The sequence below is a fragment of the Puma concolor genome, chromosome A1 (genome assembly GCF_028749965.1).
Source record: "Puma concolor isolate L17-30 chromosome A1, mPumCon1.1.hap2, whole genome shotgun sequence".
NCBI classification, from domain to species: domain Eukaryota; kingdom Metazoa; phylum Chordata; class Mammalia; order Carnivora; family Felidae; genus Puma; species Puma concolor.
In genome coordinates, this window is record NC_141667.1 from 97,685,815 (window position 1) to 97,711,496 (window position 25,682).

A 25,682-nucleotide genomic window follows, 5' to 3' on the forward strand; every position below is an offset into this window, starting at 1 on the left:
TCATGTAATTGTGGATATTCTGTTTTAATATCACACCAAGACTCAATATGTGATCATTTCTTAACAGCTGATTATTGTGTGGTCCTTGAACCCTGGGCATAATAGTGTGAGCTGCTCTTAACTTAGAGGTCAGACGGCTGCTTTTTTTTTCCCTTTCTTTTTTAAATTTTTTAAATGTTTATTCATTTTTGAGAGAAAGGGAGAGACAGAGAGGGAGAGATAAAGTGTGAGCAGGGGAGGGGCAGAGAGTGAGCAAGATACAGAATCTGAAGCAGGCTCCAGCCTGCAAGCTGTCAGCACAGAGCCTGATGTGGGGCTCAAACTCATGAACTATGAGATGACCTGAGCCAAAGTTGGATGCTTAACCAACTGAGCCACCCAGGTGCCCTGGCTACTTTCTTTTTTTTCTTAAGAAAAGGTTGGTCACTGACATTTGAAATTATCGTTTCCATAAAAGTAGAATAAGACATGCAAGTCATTATTTTCATTATATTTTCAAATAACCCTTAAAAAAAATCACCTAGTCTCGAAAAATTACAGAAGCTCCTTCTAAACCAAACACCAATTTCTCATGTGCCCAAAAATTAGAACGCTTTTTCCTTGGTAGGTTCACACTTCATATTATGGTTACTTTTTTTGAGGTAGGAAGTGAAATGTTAGGTTAATGACTTCTAACATAATTCCTTGATAAATATTTATTGAAATATCTAATGTTTGTTATAGTGCTTTTATTCATTTTTTTCCAATCCTGTTTATATGTTCACTACCTTATTTGAATAAGTGAGTAAAGAACCATGCAGAAATATCCTTGAGCTGGTACAGGAATTGAGTTAAACATTCAGGTCTACAGATATGTGCAGTACGTTAGGCATCCACTTTATCTACTTGTTCAGAATGTTTCAACATCATCGATGTATAATTTCGTGTTTATCTCTTTAAGATCCACACAGGTTTACAACACCAAATAATCTGGCCCTGTCAGCCCAGCTGCATCCCTCTGGATGAAAAACTCCTGCCCCAGCTTCTAAAAGAAGCAGGCTACACTACCCATATGGTCGGAAAATGGCACCTGGGAATGTACCGGAAAGAATGTCTTCCAACCCGCCGAGGATTTGATACTTACTTTGGTAATGGAAATGCACATGTTTCTTTTACAACCTAGACTAGCTGCAGCCATCTCATAAAACACACCCAAGTGTAATCACATAGCTGGAAACTTGAACACAGAATGAATCATTCAGCATTGCTGTGGGGCAACTTTCTTTTTTTTTTTTAAATTTTTTTTCAACATTTATTTATTTTAGGGACAGAGAGAGACAGAGCATGAACGGGGGAGGAGCAGAGAGAGAGGGAGACACAGAATTGGAAACAGGCTCCAGGCTCTGAGCCATCAGCCCAGAGCCCGACGCGGGGCTCGAACCCACTGACCGCGAGATCGTGACCCGGCTGAAGTCGGACGCTTAACCGACTGCGCCACCCAGGCGCCCCAACTGTGGGGCAACTTTCTAATGCCACCTCCAGAAACCTGGCTCTCTGCTCAGCTCGTGGTGGGCAGCAGTCCACAGGGAGGCACTTACCTTTGCCAGAATATTAAATGCCATGTTGGGGCCTTGAAAGAGTTTGCTATGTCCACATCTGAGACCACTGTACTCTAGAGAACCTTATTACCAAAAGGGGATACACTTGCTTTTTTAAAAAATTCCAGGGGTGGCTGGGTGCCTCAGTTAAGCATCCGACTTCGGCTCTGCTCATGATCTCACGGTTTGTGAGTTCGAGCCCCACATCAGGCTCAGTGCTGACAGCTCAGAGCCTGGAGCCTGCTTCGGATTATGTGTCTCCCTCTCTTTTTGCCCATCTCCCACTCACGCTCTGTTTCGCCCTGTCAAAAATAAATAAGCATTAAAAATAATTAAAAATAAAACAATTCCGGGCAAAACCCAACACAAGAATATTTCCTTCACAAAGTTTCACACTATCTTTTTCTCTCCATGGGCTGTCCCAAAGATTTTTTTTCTGGAGACTGTGGAGGAGACTCCATTGGCATCCTTCTCCCCTTCTGTGAGGTCTGTTTTTGAAATCACTAGATTGGGGAAGACCAATCAAAAAAATAAATAACAAATGGTAATAGGAAGGTTAATAAGAAATCAGAAGTATTTTATGGAGTGGATAGCTGTATAAAAATGTGAAACCCAAAGTTAGTTTTAAAACTCACCCTCTTTTAACCTGTTACAAGCTGTGTCTTAATTAACAGCCTATTAATCTTACCAGTGGCTATGTATCTTTCTGACGAGTTCTTTTCATCTCGTGCTGTCTGGCGGTTTAGCTCCGTACTTCTCTCATTGTCTCTTCGTTTATTTACAATCTATCACGTCCAAAAAGGAACACACTGAACATAAAAAGTTTAAAAATAAATAGAATAGGGGTGCTTGGGTGCCTCAGTAAGTTGAGTGTCTGACTTTTGATTTCGGCTCAGGTCATGATCTCACTGTCTTGGGATCGAGCCTCATGTCAGGCTCCATGCTGAGTGTGAACTTGCTTGGGATTCTCCTTCTCTCCTTCTGCCCCTCTCCCCTGCTCATGTTCTCTCTCTCTCTCTTTCTAAAATAAGTTTAAAAATAAAATAAAATTAAATTAAATTAAATTAAATTAAATTAAATTAAATTAAATTAAATAAAAATGAGGGTGAGTAGAAAAAGATGGAATCGCAGCATGTCACCAACTCACAAAAAACCTTCCTGGCTGTAGGTGAACTTCACATTGAACTCTGCAACTTTAGATTTCTTATGTCTAAAAAAAAAAAAAAAAAAAAAAAAAAAAGGAGATGGTTGTAAGAGTCGCATTATTTATAAGATAAATGGAAGCCAGATGTTCAGGAAGAGTAAAGCATTTTCTGGCTCTTAGACCTGAGAAATTTCTCCTTTGGGAAAAGGTGAGGTGGACAACATCGTCAAAAACAGCATTTTAGTAATATAGTGGTGGTTTTCTTGTACGTGTTTCTTGAAACATTCCTTTTTATTCAAGATAGGGCAAGAGTGCCAACGTGCATTTCGGTGATTATACAGAGCCCAAACAATGCAGTTGAAGCACACAGCTCTGTTGTGCCATGTTGGATCTGGGGTTAAAGTTGAGATGCAGGGATATCAGGCATGAGGCCATATGCGCCTTGCTCCCATACAGGTTCTCTGGACATTGCTAATTAATCATGACATTCTTCCTTGATGAAGCTGGATATATCCTCAGGATCCAGAAATAATGGTTAAAGTCAGACTTGGGTGTCAGACCTCTGTCATTTTGGAAATTCTAGAGGAAGAAACAGCCTGTATATCCTTTGACAATTTTTACTCAGGCCTTTGCTGAAAGATGGGTTAATACCTATACTCTGGCAAGAGAAAGGACTACAGGTTTTTAAATTTTTTTTACTAAAAGCCAAGTCATGTATTTAAAAATTCAATTGTACAGAAGAAAATCATATCCTTTTATGAGAATTGAGAAGCCTGAGGATTCAGATGAACAAATAGCCCACATTCATATGGATTTGTAGATAGGAGGGTTTAATGACTATACAGTTGTTATCACTGTTATGACTTTGATGTTAAGTTAAAAAACTAGTCAGATAATTGTGGGGCTGGTTGCACAACTCTGAATACCTTAAAAACCATTGAATTGTAAACTTTAAATGCGTGACTTAGATGGTATATGAATCATATCTCAATAAAACTGTTAAATAAAAAAGTCAGAGGGTTAGTTGTTCAAAATATATTTTCTGGGGCACCTGGGTGGCTACATCAGTTAAGTGTTGGACTCTTGATTTTGGCTCAGGTCATGATTTCGTAGTTTGTAGGTTTGAGCCCCATGTTGGGTTCTGCGCTGACAGCGTGGAGCCTGCTTGGGATTCTCTGTCACCTTCTCTCTCTGCCCCTCCCTGCTCGCATTCTCTCTTCTCTCTCAAAAATAAATAAATATAAATAAAAGTATTTTCTGATTTTTCCCAAAAAAGCATAGGTTGCCATCTTCTTTAGGCTCAGCATGTAAGTTCAAATCTGTGAATCACTGTTGTGATAAAAGCTGTATATGATTGTCACATGGTTGTTGGGTATCAGTCTGGCCAAGTATGTAAATAAATAGTTCTATTCCTGGAAACATCCTGTTTGTAATATCTTTTTAATATTTATAGTTCATACATCTTTTAATCAAATATATGCTATGCTTATATTCTCCCAAGTAATAGAAAACATTTAACGTTTACACAGAAATAACCTGAAGTGATTTCCTCAAGCTCTAATACCCAGGAGTTATTAAAAATCTCAGCTAGAACCCCAGTTTCCTGACCTCTCTAATCATCCATATAAGGGCTAAAATTTCTTCTGTGGATACATTTCTTTCTCTACTATATATTAATTAACAAACGCATTGGATTTCCCTTTCTCTTACATACATCAGGAGAAAAGATTACTATTTAAAAGGTATTCTTAACACCGAAGGTATTCATTGTATTCAGTACTTTGAATTTATTGAATCATGGAAAAGGAGGAAATTAATTAAAAATGAATTCATTTTTTAATGTAAACTGTGTAAGGCTTTTGATGGTGATTATAGAGAATGTTCAGGACTGGGGAAAGGGCTAGACCAATTTTATCAACCTCATTTTAAGGTTAATAAGCATTGTTTGTTAGGAGATGGCTCAGAGCTTATTTCTTTTTAATGGTTGTATTGAAGTGTATTTCACACACCATATAATTCACCCAACTAAAACGTGTGCAATTTATTGATTTTTAATAAATTCACAGGTGGTGCCACTGTCATCCAATCCAATTGCAGAATATTTTCATCACCCCAAACAGAAACCCCATCCCTATTAGCAGTCACTCCTCATTTTCCCCCACCAGCCCTAGGCAACTGCCGACACACTTTTTGTGTCTATAGATTTGCCTATTCTGGACATTTCATATAAATGGAATCATACAATTTGCATGATTTTAATATTTTAGGAAAATAGAGAACATTTTCAGAAACAGTGATTCATTGAGAAAACCCATTTCTTTTCATGTTTAAATCCAAATTGTGAGATAGGCAGTTGATACCACTCAAGTTTGGGGCAAAACTGAGATTGCCGTACGTAGAAAAATCTACTTTCTTGCACCACATTAATTTGATCTTTTGGCTCTGTTAAATTATGTCTAGAGCTTCTGTTTGGAAAGGTTTGTATCATTCACCAGTGGGTGTCAGCATCTGACTAAAGATGATTCTGCCTAGAGCTGCTTCTATAAATAACCTTGAAGCCAGTCTCCCAAGGTCAATATCAACATTATTTGAATCCTGTGTTCATTTATGTGATCACCTCAGAGTACAAATTTGTAAGAAATCACATTAACCGTATGCTATTTTTGCCGTCAGATGGCTTTAAAAGATTAAGATTTTGTCACCTTTACTGAATTTGAGAGTTACGTGACAGAGCCTTATGTTCTGAAGACTTGCCTGAAGAATGGTTTTGATTTTTTTTTTTTTATAACATTTTAATGCCTCCTGCTAACACATATAGAGATGTTAAGAAGTGGTGCTCTGATTAGCCTTGTCATTTGATTAGCCTTGTCATGGGTAATCAATTGCACTAGGCAATTAAAGGCTGAAACATTAGTTTGTTTAACAAGTTTTATGCTATGCTGACTACTTTCATCTCCCATTCTTGTTGTAGGATATCTCTTAGGTAGTGAAGATTACTATTCCCATGAGCGCTGTGCATTAATTGACAGTCTGAATGTCACACGATGTGCTCTTGATTTTCGAGATGGGGAACAGGTTGCAACAGGATATAAAAATGTGTATTCGACAGACATATTTACTGAAAGAGCTACAGCCCTCATAGCTAGCCATCCACCCGAGAAGGTAAGTCTTGCTTCTTTGTTAATATCAAAATTGTGTTTAAGGTAGCATCTCTTCAGGTGAATATAGAAAAAGGCTGCTTGTTTAGGAAAAAAATCCATTCTAGGGATTTTTCAAATTTTGGAGTATATTGGAATCAGCCCGGGAAAGCTTGATAAAAATAGAAATTCCTAGAGCCCATCTTTAAGAGACTCATTCTTTGGGTCTGGGGAAAATCTGTACATCAGCATTTTAAAGAAACTCATCAAGGGTAATTCTGATGCCAAATGGGTCCCCAGATCACACTTTGAGGAATAAATACTGTGTCTACAGTGTTTTAGTAGAAATAGAGTTTTATTATTTTGGTGTATTTTGTGCATGTGCTATAAGCAATTAGTACATTGACTTTTGTTTTTAATTTTTTTTTAACGTTTATTTATTTTTGAGACAGAGAGAGACAGAGCATGAACAGGGGAGGGGCAGAGAGAGAGGGAGACACAGAATCTGAAACAGGCTCCAGGCTCTGAGCTGTCAGCACAGACCCCCGACGCGGGGCTCTAACTCACAGACCGTGAGATCATGACCTGACGCTTAACCGACCAAGCCACCCAGGCGCCCCGACATTGACTTTTTTTAAGTGATAGGCTTGTGTACAAAGATGAGGCTATATTATGGCAAATTTCCTGTTACGAGATCAACAAGCTTTAGGTTCAGGGCAAGTCCTCTTAACTTTGTATTTTAGGTATTCTAGATATTTTGCATTCCTATGTTAATTTTAGAATGAGCTGGTCAATTTCTACCAAAAAGTTTCTGCTTGGATTTGGATTTCATTGAATCTGTAGACCAACTTCACGAGAATATGTATCTTAACAACATTAAATTTTTCATTCCCTAAACATGGTATACTGATGAGCCTGGTTTTTACATTTAATACACTGAAGTCACTGTGTATGTCACATAATAAATCTTTTGATTTATTTAAAGGTAAAAATAGAAGAGAGTCAGAATTGCCTTAAAAACAATTTTTGTTGTTGTTGTTGTTGTTAATCTAGAGTTAGCTTCAGGAGCTAAATTCTCTGAATACACCTTTAAAAATTGGGTCACATATTCGTGTTGTCAGATACTGGGCCCAAAATGTGGCTTCATTAAGAACTGCATTAGGACACTGATGAAATTAGTCCTTCAATAAGACCCTGATGTAGCAAATTCCAGAATGTGCAGTATTATCTGGTGCTTCCAATTTCCTGCAGTTTTCCTCTTTGGCAACTGAATGTCCTCAGGGTAGATCACAATTTGGATTTCAGTTTATATACCTGTTCAGATGTGGTACCTGGCCACTGACTCCCTTTTTGACATAGTTTCTTCTTGGCTATACCTTTACCTATTCTAAGTGTTGGGGGTCTTACCTGGTATCTCTCCTCAGTTTTGCCCTGCTTGGGCTTTTTATCACTCTTACATGCTGACCAGCTTGGAGTGGCTGTGCTAGCTATGGAACATGTAGGATCAGAACATTTGCTCCAATATGTGGACATATGTGAGTCCTAAATCTAGATCTGAACCAATATTCAGAGGTGTGGAAAGATAACTGCTAGGTAATTGGCTTAGGTTCTCAGTTTTCCTCTGTATGCTTGGTGTTTTATTTTTTTTATTTATTAAAAAAATTTTTTTTTAACATTTATTTATTATTGAGAGACAGAGACAGAGTATGAGCATGGAAAGGACAGAGGGAGAGGAGGAGACACAGAATCTGAAGCAGGCTCCAGGCTCCGAGCTGCCAGCACAGAGCCCGACTCGGGGCTCAAACTCAGAGACCGCGAGATCATTACCTGAGCCGAAGTCTGACGCTTAACCGACTGAGCCACACAGGCGCCCCTGCTTGGTGTTTTATAGATAGTGCTAAAAACCCAAACAATAAGATAAAGTCTTAAGGGAATTATGGTTCTTACCTTGCCCTTTGAGGTAGGCACTGTTTTACAGATATAAGCAAACAAGTTAAGTTAACTTGTTCAAGGTCACAGAGCTACTGAGAGTCAGAATCAGAATTGAAACCCGCACTGACTCCAGAGCTAAATGCATTCAACAGTCTTCCCTAGTTCACAGCTAATATCCAAGATCAAAGAATATTAACTCCAACTGTGTGATTCAGCTTGGTGATTCCAGTCTTGACAGTATATTGGGCTCATCTGGAAAGGTTGTAATAAACCCCAGTAACAAATATTGTGATTTATTGGCGGTGGGGGGGGGGGTGTGTACCACTGGCATTTAATTACCCCTCTGCTCCCACCTCCCACCAGCGATTCTGATGTGCAGTCACAATAATTGATTCCCTTCAAACACAGAGGGGCAAGCTCAAGCCAGCTGCCTTTTACAGGCTTACAATATAACACTGCCTTAATCATGCAACCACTATAATATGCCTACAGCAAAAATTAGTTCCCATTAGGCAACAATAGAGTATTCTCTCACAGTGCCCCTAACATTAAGCGGATAAGAGGAAGCAGCTGGGTGAAATAGTTCCTTGTGGGTGGCCTGCCTTATCTGGTGTGGTGTGGAAAGCACAGGAACTGAGGGAAATGAGGCCCGAAGAGCTTACAAGCTATCCAAACTTGTGTTATTAATATAGTGCTGCTCAGAGGTAGCATTACAGAAATTACCAGATGAGAGAATGCTCATTTTCCCACAGTGTCTGAAATATTCTGAAGCAGTGTCCAGCATTCCCAGCATCCTCAAGATAAAGTTTCAAGCATGGACATAAATGAATGAAATAGTCAATACTGAGTGACAGTCCCAGAATGTTTGTTCGAGACAGCTAATGTGGATGTTTACATTTTCAATTCTCAGTAAAATGATGAATCACATAGTTCCAGGAGCTGCGCTTTTCATCATTTTATCCCAATGGTGAATCTAATTCTGTGCCAGTTTCTTAGGTGTTATATATAGACTGCAACATAGGCCACTTGTCCTAAGGTGGAAATCATTAAAGAAATACACGTGAAGTATCCACAAGCCATCTTAAAAATGTGCCTATTTTAAAGAGCACTTGAGGGGAAAAGAGCATATGGAGCTGCTTTGTCACAGAAACACAGTTGGTGCTGGTTTCAGGGAGAGACTGCTAATAACCACTGCACATGTGTTGGGAAGGAATGTCTTTTTTTCTACAGGGTCATTCCTTTAGTACTAACACTGCAGTGTAAAAGTAACATGTCTATAAACTATCTTTCAGTTAAAAATAGCCCCCCTCAACACTTTGCAGAATAAAAATAAAAGTTTTCTCATAAATCTAACCTACTAGAAGCTTCTTAAAGCAAATGTGAATTTCTAGTGGTAGACACTTTTCCATGACACAAGTTGGACAGAAGTGTCTTAATTTGAAAGTCAACAATAGAATAACAATTGAAAAAAATTTTTTAACCTTTATTTATTTTTGAGAGAGAGAGAAACAGAACCTGAGAACGGGAGGGCGGAGAGAGAGACACACACACAGGATCGGGAGCAGGCTCCAGGCTCCGAGTTGTCAGAACAGAGCCCGATGTGGGGCTCGAACTCACGAGCTGTAAGATCATGACCTGAGCCAAAGTCTGATGCTCAACTGACTGAACCACCCAGGAGCCCCAATAGAATAACAATTTACAAGTGCATCATATTTTTTAAAATTTGTACTTTAGATTAGGAAAATCTAAAGAAATGAAAGTGAGGCTTTCTTCTTCACTGAAATCAGGTTTCTTAGCATGGTGAGGATATTTGGAGTATATATCTTAGGAGTCGTATGGCATAATAAGAAAGGGAAAAGAACCCTCAGCATCTTATCAACATGCTAATAACTTTAGGTAATAATGTCATACTTTTATGTAATACTTAAACATTTGGTCATGATTCACATCTAGGATTTCGTTTTATATTCTTTTTTTTTTTATTAAAAAAATTTTTTTCTAACGTTTTATTTATTTTTGAGACAGAGAGAGACAGAGCATGAACGGGGAAGGGGCAGAGAGAGAGGGAGACACAGAATCAGAAGCAGGCTCCAGGCTCTGAGCCATCAGCCCAGAGCCCGACGCGGGGCTCGAACTCACGGACCACAAGATCGTGACCTGAGCCAAAGTCGGACGCTTAACCGACTGAGCCACCCAGGCGCCCCTCGTTTTATATTCTTAAGAAGCCTGAAAGGGTTATAGTTAGGGTTGGTGTAAAGGTGACAGCTGTAACTGGCTTGGTCGGAGCAGAGATCAGGACCCAAGAAAGAGCAAGGGAGAGATCAAAACTCAGCTCCAGGACTACAGTGCTTCGAATCATGTCTTTAAGGTCAGAATGGGCCCATGGGTCTCCAAAGGCCCAGGCATGATGAGAACTCAAGTCAGTAGACGGCACAGTAAAACTGAGGCCATCCCCAGGATGGTGACTGCTTGCTTTAGGCTATCAGTGAGCTCAGCCCACATAGGCAGGTATGGGGAAATTGACTATGTCTGTTCACTGCCAGGGGTTTTCGAACAAGCGGCTGCAGGCAGGGTCCTGATTGTGATTGGACAGCCCTAGAGCCCTAGTTAATTATCTTTTCCACTAGGCTATTGTGTAGTACAAAGAAGAGTACTCTATGAATTTTTTTTTTTCATTTAAAAATAGTATTGAAATGTTACGCACCTAGCCTTTTGGGGGAATGAGTTGTTTCATGGATAAAGTTCACCTTGTGAGCACTGAAACTTTTTTTTTTGAATGTTTACAACATTGGCTGGAACTACTCTCAATTGTGTTGCATCTGGCCTCACCTTATTAAAGGAGTGGCCCTCTACACCATTTTGCCTCCTCCTGGTGAACCAGAGACATGTTGATGTGTGTGTATGTCTGCCCATACACTGTATGGCCCTAGATTACTGCTGGTGAAATGGGGAAAAAAAAAAAGAGAACTTACTTTGTTCGAGGAACACTTTTATCTATACTTGTAAGTGATTAGGATGTGGTTGGCAGGTAGTGTGAGGTCTTTGCCTGGCCTGTGACAGTCACAGGCCTCATCCTCAGAGGAGGTTTTTTACTCCCTCTTCTTAGCTTATGCTCCTTCTGTTTGAACTAACAGAAGCCTGACCACTGGAAAAATGGGGGAATTGCTGCTGTTTTATGACTTTGAGCCCTCAACGGTGATGGTCATATCTTTAGCCCCCTAAGGAATAATTGTGGGAAAGATTTTCAGGTAATGTTTTGCTGTGAGTAGAATGTGAGTAGAATGATTTCCATACTGAATATTTATAAGACCAATGATGGTCCAAGAATCATTACTTCCGCCCCCTGATGTGTTCTTAAGAACTCTTGCCTACCACCCTCCCTGGCTGTCACTTCGAGAGGTCACTTGCTGGCTGGGGATAACCTGCCCCCTGTCCTTTTTCCTTCCCAATGTGGATGGGTTGCCATGTTGCTGGTAATGACCTGATCGAGAGCATGGTCTCCTTGAGCAGTGAGCCCCTTCTCTCATTTCTCCAGCCCTGCCCAGAGAATCTAGACCAGGGTCACAAACTCTGGTGTTTACAGGGGCCAGGCTGCTAACCTGAATAAGTGAAGCCACTCAGAACAGTGGGGAGGCTGTAGAAATTGGAGCGCACTTGGGAGTAGGGCCTCTATTTCACGCTCCAGCCATTTGTTACCAGATGGAGCGTGGGCATGGAGTTGTTGGAGTTCTGATTTTTCAAGGAAATTTTTTTAAAAACCACAGAGTTTTATGTGATATTTCCTGATTTTAAAAACTTTATGTGGGCTGCAAATTGTTGTAGTCTTCCAATTTTAATCCTGTTCTCATCCAGACCATGGCTGATGGCTGGGGTTGGTCTGATCTAATGCTAAAGACCCAGACAGCTTTTCCAACAGCAGACCCTCATACCACACTGTGAGGTCATCGATGTCCCTGCACATCTGTTCCCCTCCAGACATCTCAGCCCAGGCTCCTTCCTCACCACCTGGGCAGGGCATGTCCCGGGGTTCCCTTCACTGTGGTCTGGGAGAACTCAGAAGTTTCGGTGTATGTGTGGCTGGAGTAGAAAGTGTGTGTATTGAGGGGGAGTGGAGGCAGAGCTCAAGCAGTGTCAAAGATTTGAACGTTGGCCTTTGGAGTTGCAGTTTGGAATGTTTTTCCATAGAAGTAATGTACAAATGAAGCATAGGTTGTACATTATCATAGGCATCCTTTCACTACCTCACTTCCTTCGTTAAATAGGTCTTAATGTGATGATTTCAGTATTTAACTGCTGTTTTTAACATTTTGACTTCAGGGAAAAGGTGTTTCTAAGTTCCAAGGATCTGAACTAAAAAATTTGGGTGTCTTTTTGAGTTCCATATGTGTATATTTCTTAGGCTATCCAGTAAGTTGTATAATATAGAATTTTTTAAAATTTATCAACAGTAATGAAGAATGAAATATGAGCCCCCCTCCCAGTCTGCTTTGTAACTTTTCCCCATTCATTTATGAGATTGAAATGCCTCAAATACTTTAACAGAATTGTATTATTATTCTTGGGTTGAACAGTTGTTGTCTCTTTGAGTGTTTTCAACTCATCAAGGAATTCTGTAGGAGCACAAAGAAGAGAGTGCTTTCAGAAAGGTTTATTAAAAAAGGAGAGGCTGACCTAGAATACCGCTAATGTCAAATGCTATAAATTGGTGTAAAAGGTAAACTAGAATGAGTGTATCACACTCCTTAGTTTCCAGGAATTAAATTGGCCGTATGTTTGGTCTTAGATCAAAGACTAGCCAGGAATGGTGTTCACTTGTTTTCTCCTATGAAAAATCCTGAGCTCTCTCTTAAAAGGTCGGAACTTGTTTACTGGCTAAAGCAAAAAGCTAACGCATCTATTGATACATCTCTGCACCATAATAGTGGAGATTCCAATAGGAAATTGCTCTGCAATTAATATGAACATGGACAAATCATATAACCTTTCTGAGCCTCAGTTAATGTATCTGTGAAATGGGTGTAACATAGGCTGGATTTGAGTATTACATGAGACAGAATATGTAAATCAGTATCATCATGTCTAGCACATAGACATTTCATATATAGTTGTTATTATTGGTATTATTATTATTTGTTTAGATCAGAGTCTTCTAGGTCATTTTAGAACTCAAGCTTTTGTTTTGAATTTTTTGTCTTGTGTCTTTTGTTGCATTTTTAACATCTTTATTGATGTTAATATTTCACATACCATAAAATTCACCCAATTAAAGTATACATTTCAATAGTAAATTCACAGAGATGTGCAAACATCATGACAATCTGAAGTTAAAACATTTTCATCATTCCAAAAAGAAACCTCATACCTATTAGCAATCACTCCCCATTCCTCTCCCCCCCACCCCCACTCCCTACAGCTCCTGGCATCTTTTGAGTATCTTTTCAGGTGCTTATTGGCCATTTGCATGTCTTCTTTGAAGAAATGTCCATTCATTTTTTGCCCATCTTCTGATAGGTTAATTGTCTTTTATTATTGAGTTGTAAGAGTCTTCTGTATATTCGGGGTACAAGTCCTTTATCAGATGTATGATTTACAAATATTTTCAAGCCATTCTGTGGGTTGTCTTAATATTACTTTTATTGACTGATAAATCTGGACTTCTGTCTCTGTATTTAATGTTTCCATGCCCTCTCAACTGATTTGCACAAACTTTCTTTCCAGCCTCTGTTTCTCTACCTTGCTCTTCAGTCTGTCCACGAACCCCTTCAGGTCCCTGAGGAGTACCTGAAACCCTACGACTTTATCCAAGATAAGAATAGGCATTACTATGCAGGAATGGTGTCCCTTATGGATGAAGCAGTGGGAAATGTCACGGCAGCCTTAAAAAGCCACGGGCTCTGGAACAACACGGTGTTCATCTTCTCCACAGGTAAGTCTGTCAATAGGAAAATCATCTCTTGGCAAAGCCGAGGACATGGTGTTCGATAAATGGAATGAAGACAAATTGGAGCAGTTAGCAGTACCTTATTAAAATAAATGTTAACTGCAAGAACGGAGACATGATAATAATGGGTAGAAAAATGGGTCTAAGGAAAGAATTATGGGTCTTCCCCCTCTTCCTTCAGATGTCAAAATATTCTGGGAGAATGCTTGAAAGCAAGCTCTCACCACCTCGAGTAAGTATGAGCGGACATCACTCATATGCAGGGCAGCTGGGTACTGGATTCCTGGAGTGGCTTGTTCTCAGGCGGTGTCTCCAGCCTGGGCATCCTCTGTGAATAGAACTTCTGACAAGAGCAGTTCTGTATCAGTGTAGAGACAGATTGTGACATTAAGAAGACAGATTAGAAATGGAGCCATTTAAATCTAGGCTAGAATCTCCAAGTATGGATTTTTTTTTTTTGTATTAAGATTGTTTTCTGACAATAAAATTCATACATGTTGATTGTAGAAAAAAAAAGGTTTTTGAAAATAGTTTTCATTATGGCAATGCCTTTCTGATTCCTCATCTGTTAAGTATGTGATTTTTCCTCCCTCTCGTTAGACATGGTTTTCTAAAATTTCCCTACAATGTGCTATAGTAATAGATCTTGGTTTGTCCATCATGCTGAGTACTCAGAGAGCACTTTGTATCTGAAAGTGAAGATGCCTTTTTTATGGGAAGTTTTCTTGTATTATTTATTTCAGAATTTTTTGGCCCTTCAGCCTACCTTTCTCCTATTCTTTCTTTATAAAACTCCTGTTATTTCGATATTGGATCAATACTCTAATTTTCTTAGTTTTTTTTTTTCTCTGCTATTTTCTTTATTTTTCTTCTACTATTTGGGAAATTTCCTTATCATTATTTTGTAACCTTTTCTATTAAATGTGTTGCAACCACCACATTTTTTTAATCATCAAGAACTCTTTCTTATTTTCTGATAATTCCTGTTTTATAAAGTTCCCTTTTTACTTTATATGTAATAATTTCCTTCACCAAAGCCTATGCTTTTAACTATTCATTTTATGTAGGTGTGAGTGTGTATGTAGATATGTGTATACGCCTACATATGCTTGTATATGCGTATACATGTGAACCCATACATATATTTTTAAGTTTGCTTGTACTCCCACCATTACCTCTCTTCCTTCTAAGGTCATTTGTATCTTTTTTGGGCTGTCTTTCATGAAAGAGGCTTTCTCAAATCCCCAGTGATCCTTGGCTGAAACCTAAAAATTTGATTGGAAACTCCCAAGGGTGAGGACAGGACTTGTATTCTGGTGATTTTTTACTGTACAGTGACTATGTGAGGTGTGCAAAGTGACATGTTGAGGAATTAATCTGGGTATTCTATTCACAGTTGTTTTTTTTTTACAGTTTTTTTTAAAGAGCTGTTTTGTATTGCTTTTAACTAGGCATTGGTATTGAATCTGGCATTTATTGAGGGCTTACTACGTGTAGGACAGAGTTCAAAGTGCTTTATATGAGTTAGCTCAGTTAATCCTTACAATAATTCTCTGGGGACTGTTATTATTCCATCATGCTGATGTGAGAACTGAAGCACAGAGAGGCCAAGTAACCTCCCCAAGGCCACACGGCTAGGCAGAGCCAGGCAGCAACCTTTTTGGCTCCACTGCAGGCTCCTGCCTCAGAGATGATGCAGATGATGACCTGGATGTTCTTATTGAACCTCATGATATAGCAGACCTTTCCCTATGGTTTGTTGCAGTATTGATCCGTTGAGGAAGCTGGGCATGGCCAGGAGTAGTGTTGTTCAGTTGCTTTAGTGCTATACAAATAGTACTCTCATTTTCTAAGTATGCCCTCCTGTGAAAAGGGTTGACCATAGGATGACATGTATTGCCCCCTCAACCCCCCAAATTTACCCTTTTCAGAAAAAGGGGAGACATCTTATACTTGAGAGTCTTCTCAGTTTACTATATTTTGAACAGCCTGGTAAAGCACTTTAATCAGCTCTGGAATTGAATGCTTATGGAGGTCACTAGAAAGAATCAATAAAAAAAGGAGGCCAAGGCATTTAATACCATTTAGTAATTATTCCCGGGAAATGACCTCACACTTGTAAGAACTGAAAGTTATGTTTATAAAACAAGCCTTTGTTGTAGAGATCTTAATTATACAATTTAAGGATAAATGATTTCTTGACATGAAAATATATATGGATTAATGTTATCGTATGTAGAGAGAAAAGTGCTCAGACAGAAGTTTTCCTCTGGAAAACTTAAATATCTCAGAGTGGCTCCTGTGACAATGGATATTGCTGTCAAGTATTCATGGGAAGAGGTGTAATAATATTTTTTCATGATATGTGGCAGTTGGAAAAAGCAGTATTTGAAGATCTTTTATTATATGATTTCAAATGTGTTTACATAATTAAATTTTAAATAGTTGATCATTTCATAAACACCCACAACGTATTACTTATTCAAGTTGCCAAAAAAATTTTTTTGAAGCTTTGCGATGAAATAATGGGGATTACCTTATAATAAGGCTGCCTTATATTTTAACACTATGGTATGTTAATGGATGAATTGGTCCGGGGTCGTCTTTGCTTTTTGGGGCTAAATCCAATGTGATCATGTGTATATAAATTTTTATTAGACTGCTGAATTCAGTTTGCTAGGGTTTTATTTAGGACTTTTATATCAATTCAGAAGTGAAAGTGGGGTTGGTGGCTTCTTCTCTACCCTGTCGGTTTTGTTGTCTCAGTTGTGCTCACTTCATAAAATAATTTGGATGGTTTTTCCTTTATTTTATTTTTTTTTTTTTAATTTTTTTTTTTTTCAACGTTTATTTATTTTTGGGACAGAGAGAGACAGAGCATGAACGGGGAAGGGGCAGAGAGAGAGGGAGACACAGAATCGGAAACAGGCTCCAGGCTCCGAGCCATCAGCCCAGAGCCTGACGCGGGGCTCGAACTCACGGACCGCGAGATCGTGACCTGGCTGAAGTCGGACGCTTAACCGACTGCGCCACCCAGGCGCCCCTTATTTTTTTTTTTTTTTTTTTAATGCTCTGGAACAGTTTACAGATTGTTTGAAAGATCTCTCTGGTTCAGCTGGTCCCTGGAACCTTTTTTGGAAGGTTTTTTTTTTTTTTTAATTTTCTCCATAGTTTAAATTTTTTGCTGAATTACATGTAGGTGTAGGTCTTTAAAATATTTAAAAATTAATTTTGCTTGAAATATATGAGCCCTTTGATCTGCATGCTGGGATTATTTTTCACTCTGGAAGTTTTCCTTGTGCATATTTTAGCTTATTGCTTTTGTTCTGTTCGATTTATTTCTCAAAAAATAGCTTCAATTAATAGGTTGAATCACTGATTCAGCTTTTTTGTCATTATTTTCAGTTTTCTGTCCCTTTTCTCAGTCTTCTGGATCTCCCCTGCAAACACCAGTTAGACATTGTTGCATCTTGGCTTCTGTTCTTTAGATTCCCCAATGTTGATTATTATTGATTGTGTCTTTAGTTTCCTGTGGTCCTTTCTTTGCCTCAGTCAGTTTCCTTTTCTTCAAAGCTCATTAGTAATAATAATGGCTACCGTTTGTTAAATATTTACTGCATGCTCAGGCCCTGTTCTAGAGCCTTCCCTCTACTTTCTCATCGTTGGTCATGTTGTTAGCATTAAAGCTCAAAGCGACCTCGCAAAGTAGGTTTCTTTATCCCCATTTTGTAAGTGAAGAAACCAAAATTTAAAGTGGGTAAGTGATTTGTCCAAAGCTACTCTTATGGTCTGAATGTGTCTACCCAGAATTCACATGTGATGGTTAGAAGGTGGACCTTTGGGAGGTGGTTGGGTTACAAGGAAGGGTAGAGACCTCATGAATGGGATTTGTACTTTTATAAAAGCCACCCCAGAGAGGTCCCTAGCCTCTTCCTCCATGCAGAGACACAGCAAGAGGAAACCAGCTGTGAACCAGCAAGAGGGCCTTCACCAGGTGACCACACTGGTGCCTTGATCTTGGTCTTTCCAGCCTCCAGAACTGTGAGAAGGATATTTCTGTTGTTTATAAGCCACCTGGTCTGTGGTATTTTGTTAGAGCAGCCTGAGTGGATTCAGAGGGCCACACATCTAACAAATGGAAGAGCCAGAATTTAAGCGCAGATCTACTTGCCGTCAGCACCTATTGGCTGGAATTGATTAGGCTTTTGTGTCACATCTTCTTTTCTTTTTAGCTCATCCGATTGTCCCTTGTCTCTACTTTTGGCTTTCTACATTTCTGTTCATAGAACCTATGCTTCTCCTGAATCTTCCTGAATAGACCTTGGCTAAAATCTTCATTTTCACTGTAAATCATTATCAGCTATATATTCTTCCTCTGAGTATAAGCAGTGAAGAATCTTTCCACACAGAGTACGTGACCATCTCTTGGCCTCGGGTCACTGTTTCTTGGTTAATTCCTTCTCAAGCCTATAGTTTGAGGTCAGTGGCCTCTAGGCATTGAGTAAACCTGAATGATGTACTTGACATTTCCCTCTCTTTGGCCACCTGGTTCTTGGACAGCTAAAAGAACCCCAGCTTGCACAGCTACGAGACTTCTTCTATCTCCACACCTTCAGGACTTTACTTCAGGGGCATTTCCCAGGGTACAGTGTGCCCCACTGTCAGACGCTTTTCTTCTCCTACTCATTGTTTTCTGGGACATGTGACCTGTAACTGCATATGAGAAAGGGAGGAAGTAATAATTCTCTGATCACATAAAAAAATTAGTGCGGTCCCCTCCCAGGCTGCCTTCCTGCCTCTTTTCAGGTAGGTGGACTGGCTCTGTGTCATGAGGCAAACAGGGTTTGCCAGCCCTCGTGTCTTCAGCCCAGATTCTTTGGCCTTACTGATTGTGGAAATGTCTCCGAGATTCTCTTGGGTACAGCAGGTTGTCAGTCAGTCCTGGTTTCTCACATTGTGAGAAGTTTTCATCTTATTTTAACTCATCACAACATGCTATTACTCCTCGTATTCTGTGTCTGTTATTTTAGTAGGATATCACTTAAGAGAAGCCGTGCTTGTGGCTGATAAGAAGATACCATTTTAGGGGCGCCTGGGTGGCGCAGTCGGTTAAGCGTCCGACTTCAGCCAGGTCACGATCTCGCGGATCTCGCGGATCTCGCGGTCCGGGAGTTCGAGCCCCGCGTCAAGCTCTGGGCTGATGGCTCAGAGCCTGGAGCCTGTTTCCGATTCTGTGTCTCCCTCTCTCTCTGCCCCTCCCCCGTTCATGCTCGGTCTCTCTCTGTCCCAAAAATAAATAAACGTTGAAAAAAAAAATTAAAAAAAAAAAAATAAAAAAAGAAGATACCATTTTAACCTGGGCTTCTATCACCATGCTGATCTTTATAGTTGCTAAACTCCAGGAATCTTCACCGAAGTCTGACCGGAGTAAAATGAGCTAAAATTAGAGTCAACTCTGGAGGGACTAGATCATGAGTTAAAACTAGGGAAACTGATTCTAAAGCCTTGAAGAGAAAGCGGTGATGGATCTTAACATCTTCATGCAACTATTACATATTTATATTAACTCTTAACAGAATAACCAGTTTCACTTACATATTGATGAGAGTTTGACTATAAGGAGAAACCTTACTGCACTTCTTCCTCTGGAGACTTTTTCTGTGTTCACTGACAGTTTCATTGCCTGAAGTAAAATTTAATAATGTGCTATAATAATGTGATTAAACCCAAGGAAACAGGGCCTGGGTCTGGCTGATTTTAGAGTGGTGATTCATTTCTTCCAGATTTCCCACTTGACTTTGCTTAGCACTGCCCTACTTTGTAGGCATCAAAATACTGGGTATGTCCAAACAAATAAACGTTGAATCCATTAGTATAAGAAACCCTGAAATAGGGGTGCCTGGGTGGTGCAGTTGGTTAAGCATCTGACTCGTGATCTTGGCTCAGGTCATGATCTCATGGTTCGTGAGTTCAAGCCCCACATTGGGCTCTGCGCTGACAGCTCAGAGCCTGGAGCCTGCTTCCGATTCTATGTCTCCTTCTATCTCTGTCCCTCCCCCACTTGTGCTCTGTCTCTGTTTGTCTCTCAAAAATAAATAGATGTAAAAAAAAATTTTTTTTTTAATAAAAAAAGAAAAATCTTAGAGCAGACTAGGTACAGGGCAGGTGTCAAGAAGGAGACAGATAGGGAGAGACCAAAACAGAGAGAGAGAGAGAGAGAGAGAGACAGAGAGAGAGTGAGAGAGAGAGCATTGATAAAAGGGAAGGGGTGTCTGGGTGACTCAGTCGGTTAAGCGTCCAACTCTTGATCTCGGCTCAGGTCATGATCTCATGGTTGGTGAGTTCAAACCCCACATTGGGCTCTGTGCTGATGGTGTAGAGCCTGTTTGGGATTCTGTTTTTCCTTCTCTCTGCCCCTCCCCTACTTGTGTGCTCTTGCTCTCTCTCTCTCTCTCAAAATAAAGAAATAAACTTAAAAAAAAACCACTGACATAAACTAGCTTCATTTAGTGAAAGAGAGAGGCAAAGGCATATGTTTTTTAGGTTTAGATGTCTGGGAAAGCTAACTTTTTTTTCTTAAATCTCCTTTTATAATCTGAGGGTGATCCACAAGGCTTCTCATTCTTAATTATCGTTATCAGAACACTTGAGGTGGTTGTTCTTAGTTTGCCACCTGGGGACCACCTGAAGCAGTGGGGAGTTTGTTAAAACATGCAATCTCTGAGGACATGGGTGCACGACATTGTGACTGTACTAAAATGTTGCTGAAATGGATACTTTATTTTAAGAAGAAAACATCTTAAACAAATTTTTTTTAATGTTTATTTATTTTTGAGAGACTGAGAGAGACAGAGACAGAGGTAGAGTGTGATCAGGGGAGGGGCAGAGAGAGAGGGAGACACAGAATCCGAAGCAGGCTCCAGGCTCCGAGCTGTCAGCACAGAGCTCGACGTGGAACTCGAACTCCCGAGCCGGGAGATCATGACCTTTGCTGAAGTCGGACGCTTAACTGACTAAGCCACGCAGGCACTCCTGGACACTTTATTTTATTTTTTTCCTTACCTACACATATTTTTAAACAATTTTTCAAAGTTTATTTTGAGAGAGAGACAGAGAGAGCGAGAGGGAGGCACAGAGAGAGAGGGAGACAGAGAATCCCAAGCAGGCTCTGTGTTGTCAGCGCAGAGCCTGATTCACTGCTTGAACTCATGAAATGTGAGATCATGACCTGAGCTGAAACCAAGAGTTGGTCACTCAACCAACTGAGCCACCCAGGTGCACGATGGCCCCGTGCTCTTACTACATATAATTACAACCTTGATAGATTAATGCCACTCTTTTTACAATGTGTGATTATTCTTGCTGTTAACAAAACTGCTTGTCTCATTACAAACATAATACTCTGTTATCTTTGTACAAAGATGACCCTTCGAATCCCTCTCTGATAGGATATGATCAACTTTCCTGCCAGTTAGTTACGTAGACTGTAGCCTCAGTTACATTATCTAGTGAATGCAGGTTGGCTGATCATTCATTTATTCACTCCGTCTCTTATTGTAGATAGAAAGATAAACAGGATGTAATGCCAGGCCTTGGGAAGCTCAGTCTAGCGAGGCAGATAAGCAAATGTATCATCATGATGCAGCGGAAGTGTGTTTTGATGCAGCCACAGTATTGTGTGTACAATGTAGGAGTGCCGACCAGAGCCAGGGATCTGGGAAGGCTTTCTGAGATTTAAAGGTTGGGAATGATTTGGCCCGATAAACAGTGTGCAGGTGGGAAAGGGATTGGACAGCATACTCAGCTCTGAAGGAGAAACATGAAGAAGGGCAGAGAGGAGAGAGCAGTTCTGTAGGAGGTTCAGTGGGGCTAGAGCCCAGAGTGCAGGATGGAGAACGGCCAGGGGTGAGGCTGGAGAACATGGCAGGGGAGTCCGTGCATCTGCAGAAAGGAATCTCGAAGGTACGTTGAAAGCTGTAGGGAGGCATTGACAGGTTTGAGGCAGGATCAGATTTTCATTTTAAGATTGATGTGGAGCATAGTTGGAGGCAGGCATACCTTTTAGGAGGCTGTGACAGTGAAGGAGGCTGGAGGATTAGGAGGCGCTGAAGAAAGGCAGGGGAAATTGACGGTGATGAAAGGGCAGATTGAAGAAATACGCAGGAGAGCTTGGACCAGTTATCTTAAGAGTTCTTGTTACGGGAGAGTCGATCGTTCTGTCATTCTGTGTTTTCAGGCCTTTTGCCAGCGTCGGCAACAGCCTTGGATGGAGACATCCCTTCTGTTGGCAGTGGGATGCATTTGCAGAGAGCTGGGGGAGTGGCCAGAGTGCCCACGTGGTCCCCATAGCAGTAGGTCTGTGGGTCACTTGAGACTGGGCTGGGGCTCTGCAACAGTGTTTACAAATGTGCAGAGACGGTTGTGGTTGTCACCGTGACTTGAAGGTGAAGTCGTCTGAAGAGCAGGCCCCTGCAGTGCCGAGGCCAGCCACGCATGGTGGAGAAGTGTCCTGACATGGGCATCAGCAGTGCCACCATCGAGGAACACTGCCGGGAGCCCGTTCAACAGAACGTTTCTACTTGAACAGCACAACGTATTACAGAGCCTCAACTTTTAACATTTATTACCTGAGCTTTCACAAAATTCTATGGAATTTAGTATCTTCAACAGAGCAGTAAAGAATCTTAACGAATTCCCGTAAATCTCATGTCATCCTCATATATTGAATATTCTTAGAGACTGGTACTGGCAAATGGAGGACTCCTTCACAGTTCAAACGCGCTTATGCAGTTGGCACACTTATAAATATTATAGAAAGTCTGTTCCAGGAATAAAGTCATCTGACTGCTGGCATACCAATCTCACTAGGTTCTTTGAACACTTAAATCCATTTCTGACAAAGCGAAGGAAAACCTGCTGAGGGGATAAGTCATACAGTGTGCCCACTCTGTCTTTCCCTTTGTAATTCCTTTTTTTTTTTTTTTTAATTTTTTGATGTTTATTTGTTTCTGAGACACAGACAGAGCATGAGTGAGGAGGGGCAGAGAGAGGGAGACACAGACTCCGAAGCAGGCTCCAGGCTCTGAGCCATCAGCCCAGAGCCCAACGTGGGGCTTGAACTCACGGACCGTGAGATCGTGACCTGAGCTGAAATCGGACGCTTAACCGACTGAGCCACCCAGGTGCCCCAACCAATATGTTTTAAAGTCCCCCAGGACGATCTTGTGTTTGTATTCTCTGTGACAAACCATTAAACCCATAAGCTCAGAGTCTAAGGCAAAGATGCTTCTTATTCCCTAAGTTTATCGGATAGATATTCAAAGTTTTATTATACTGCTTATTATATGCCATAATATAATACTCTATTATTGACATTTGAGCTTTTTAGCTTGAAAAACATGAAGTAATCTTTATACTTAAAAAATGTTTTTTAAGTTTATTTATTTATTTTGAGAGAGGGAGAGAGAGCCAGCAAGCGTGCACAAGTGGGGGAGGGGTAGAGAGAAGGAGACACAGAATCCCAAGCAGGCTCCGCACCATCACTGCAGAGCCTGATGTGGGGCTCAGACTCACAAACCGTGAGATCATGATCTGAGCCAAGATTAAGAGTTGGAAGGCTAACCAGTTGCACCACCCAGGTGCCCCTATTTTCGTACTTCTACGAGAAGCTTTCTTTCCCTGAGTTTGTGAGTAATGGAAGATACATAGTGAACTGAGCATATTTATTGACTAAACTGCAAGAAGCTTTCCAATTGGTTTGGATTTACTTTCTCCTCATTTTTATCATTCCATTTTTGGAGGCCACGTTTAAGATGGATCCATTTCTTATATTATACTCCTCTCCAAACTCGTTGGAGGCAAAACTCCCTGGGAAGGGGAGAGGAGTGTTAGGTGGACAGCCTGCTCTGGAGGATAAAGCAAGGTGAAAGCAGGCTCTGTATGGAAACAGTCATGTGGGAACCACAGTCAGCAGGAGGAAGGGGCTGATATACAGTCAGGTCACCGCAAGCTGTGGAGACAAATACACAGCAGGCAGCTGGAGGGTGAAAGAGGAGACGGAATGGTTTAGGAATGATTAGTTTATGAATCCCCAGAAAGTAGATTGTATTTCTTTTCTTTTTTTTTTTAAGTTTTTTTTTTTTTTTTAATGTTTATTTTTTGAGAGAGAGACAGAGCAGAAGTCAGGAGAGGGGCAGAGAGAGAGGGAGACACAGAATCGGAAGCAGGCTCCGGGTTCTGAGCTGCCAGCACAGAGCCTGACACAGGGCTCGAACCCACAGACTATGAGATCACTACCTGAGTGGAAGTCAGACGCTTAACTGACCAAGCCACCCAGGCACCCCTAAAGTAGATTGCATTTCACATATTTTTGGTCTAGAATTTTTTTTAACCGATGTCGGTAATAATAGATGGAAGATACAAATTTAGGTTTCAGGGGCGGGCCAATAATTTCAGTTGAAAAACAAAAGCTGTGTAAGTTTTATATTTCACATCTTCCAGAATGTAAACGTGGGGGTTTACTCTGGAGGAGTTTAAGAAAACAACAACAACCAAAAGGAACGCGGCTAACTTTTCACTGCTAAAGAGCGCAAACAGTCTGATTCTTCCCCATTTTACTCTGCACGCGTGGGGTCTTCCGGGAGGCGGTAGAAACTGCTATGCGTGCATGTGGACTGTATTTGAAAAGAGGCATTTACTCAAAATATGGGGAGCTCCGGGGCTTTTGCCTGTGCTCTGTCTCAGTTCCTCCCCACTCTGGCTTTATAGAGTGACGGCTGTGCTTCTCTAACTTGGTCTGAGGGCCTTTCTTAGCCGAGGACAGTCTCTTGTCTTTCCTTCCCGGGGTTATGGAGACTTGCTTGTCTGCCAGGGCCTGGGAACCGGGGCCCAAGCTCTGTGTGGGAGATGGCCCCGCTGTGCTTGGCCTCAGACAGGCTGCATGGCCTCTGCTTTCAGAAGCATGAGATCCTCCTACCAGGCCTAAAAACAATAATAAAAACATATTCGAACAAACCTCAATCGCCTCTCTTGCTGACTTTGGCAGTTAGCTACAAAGCACCAACAAAGCGTGGTATACAGAAATTCTGCCTTCCAGGTTTGTTCCCTTCTTACAGAACGACCCTTAACCTTGAGGGGCTCTTTTTTCATGTTTTCTTAATGAGAAAATATTTCAGAGATTATTGGCACCACAGGTTTATTTCTTTCTGGCAGTTTTCACTCTTAACCAACTGTAATCTCTGGGATCTCTTCTCTGTTTTTCTCTCACAGTATGGGCCACATCTAATCAACCTCCTCTAAGATGACTGTTTCAAGTACAGTGATTTTTTTTTTTATCATTTCCATCCCAGAGCACTTTCCTACTTGTGTGGATTTTTTTAAAAAATAAAGATTGTCTCAAAAATTTGAACATGCCTTAAAAATGACATCCGTGCCTATAGAGACTACCAAAAAAAAAAAAAAAAAAAAAAGCTGGACCTCTGTCCTCAAACACTTTGTGATCTGGTAACATATTCTGACAGACAGACAGACACACAAATCAGTCAAAAGTGTAACAGAAATGGGGGTGAGGGGGAGAAGGGGGTACTGTGTTTGGACTGAGAATACCAGCTTTGTGGAGCCACTTTAAAATCCCACTTTGGTGTCGTATTTGATGTTAGAAAGTGCTTCCCAGATCTGCAGGTAATAGAACAGGCTGCATGGTGGGGCGGGGGTGGGGGGGGCGGGGGGTTGGCATTGACAGTCCCATCTCCAGGAGTGCCCTATGTGCAGTACACAGAGTTCACATTGGTGAACTCCCTGAAGGAGTGGCATGAGTCGTGCCTGTGGCAGATTGTGGTCATCAGCAGGTCGACCAGGTGGAGAGATCAGGTTGCTTTTTGGTTACAAGAATTAGTCAGTTAGAAAGCATGATGACTCTTTTTCATTTGAGACAATGTACTGGTCCTGGAGAT

General features: G+C 40.8%; 1 protein-coding gene across 1 annotated transcript in view; it reads left to right on the forward strand.

The window, feature by feature from the left end:
• The window catches only part of ARSB (arylsulfatase B), a 169,401-nt gene that overhangs the window by 14,603 nt on the left and 129,116 nt on the right, over nucleotides 1-25,682 (forward strand). The window contains exons 2-4 of the mRNA XM_025924146.2: nucleotides 941-1,127; nucleotides 5,693-5,883; nucleotides 13,509-13,716. Of these exons, the coding sequence (XP_025779931.1) occupies nucleotides 941-1,127; nucleotides 5,693-5,883; nucleotides 13,509-13,716 (586 nt within the window). The remainder of the gene's footprint in view (nucleotides 1-940; nucleotides 1,128-5,692; nucleotides 5,884-13,508; nucleotides 13,717-25,682) is intronic.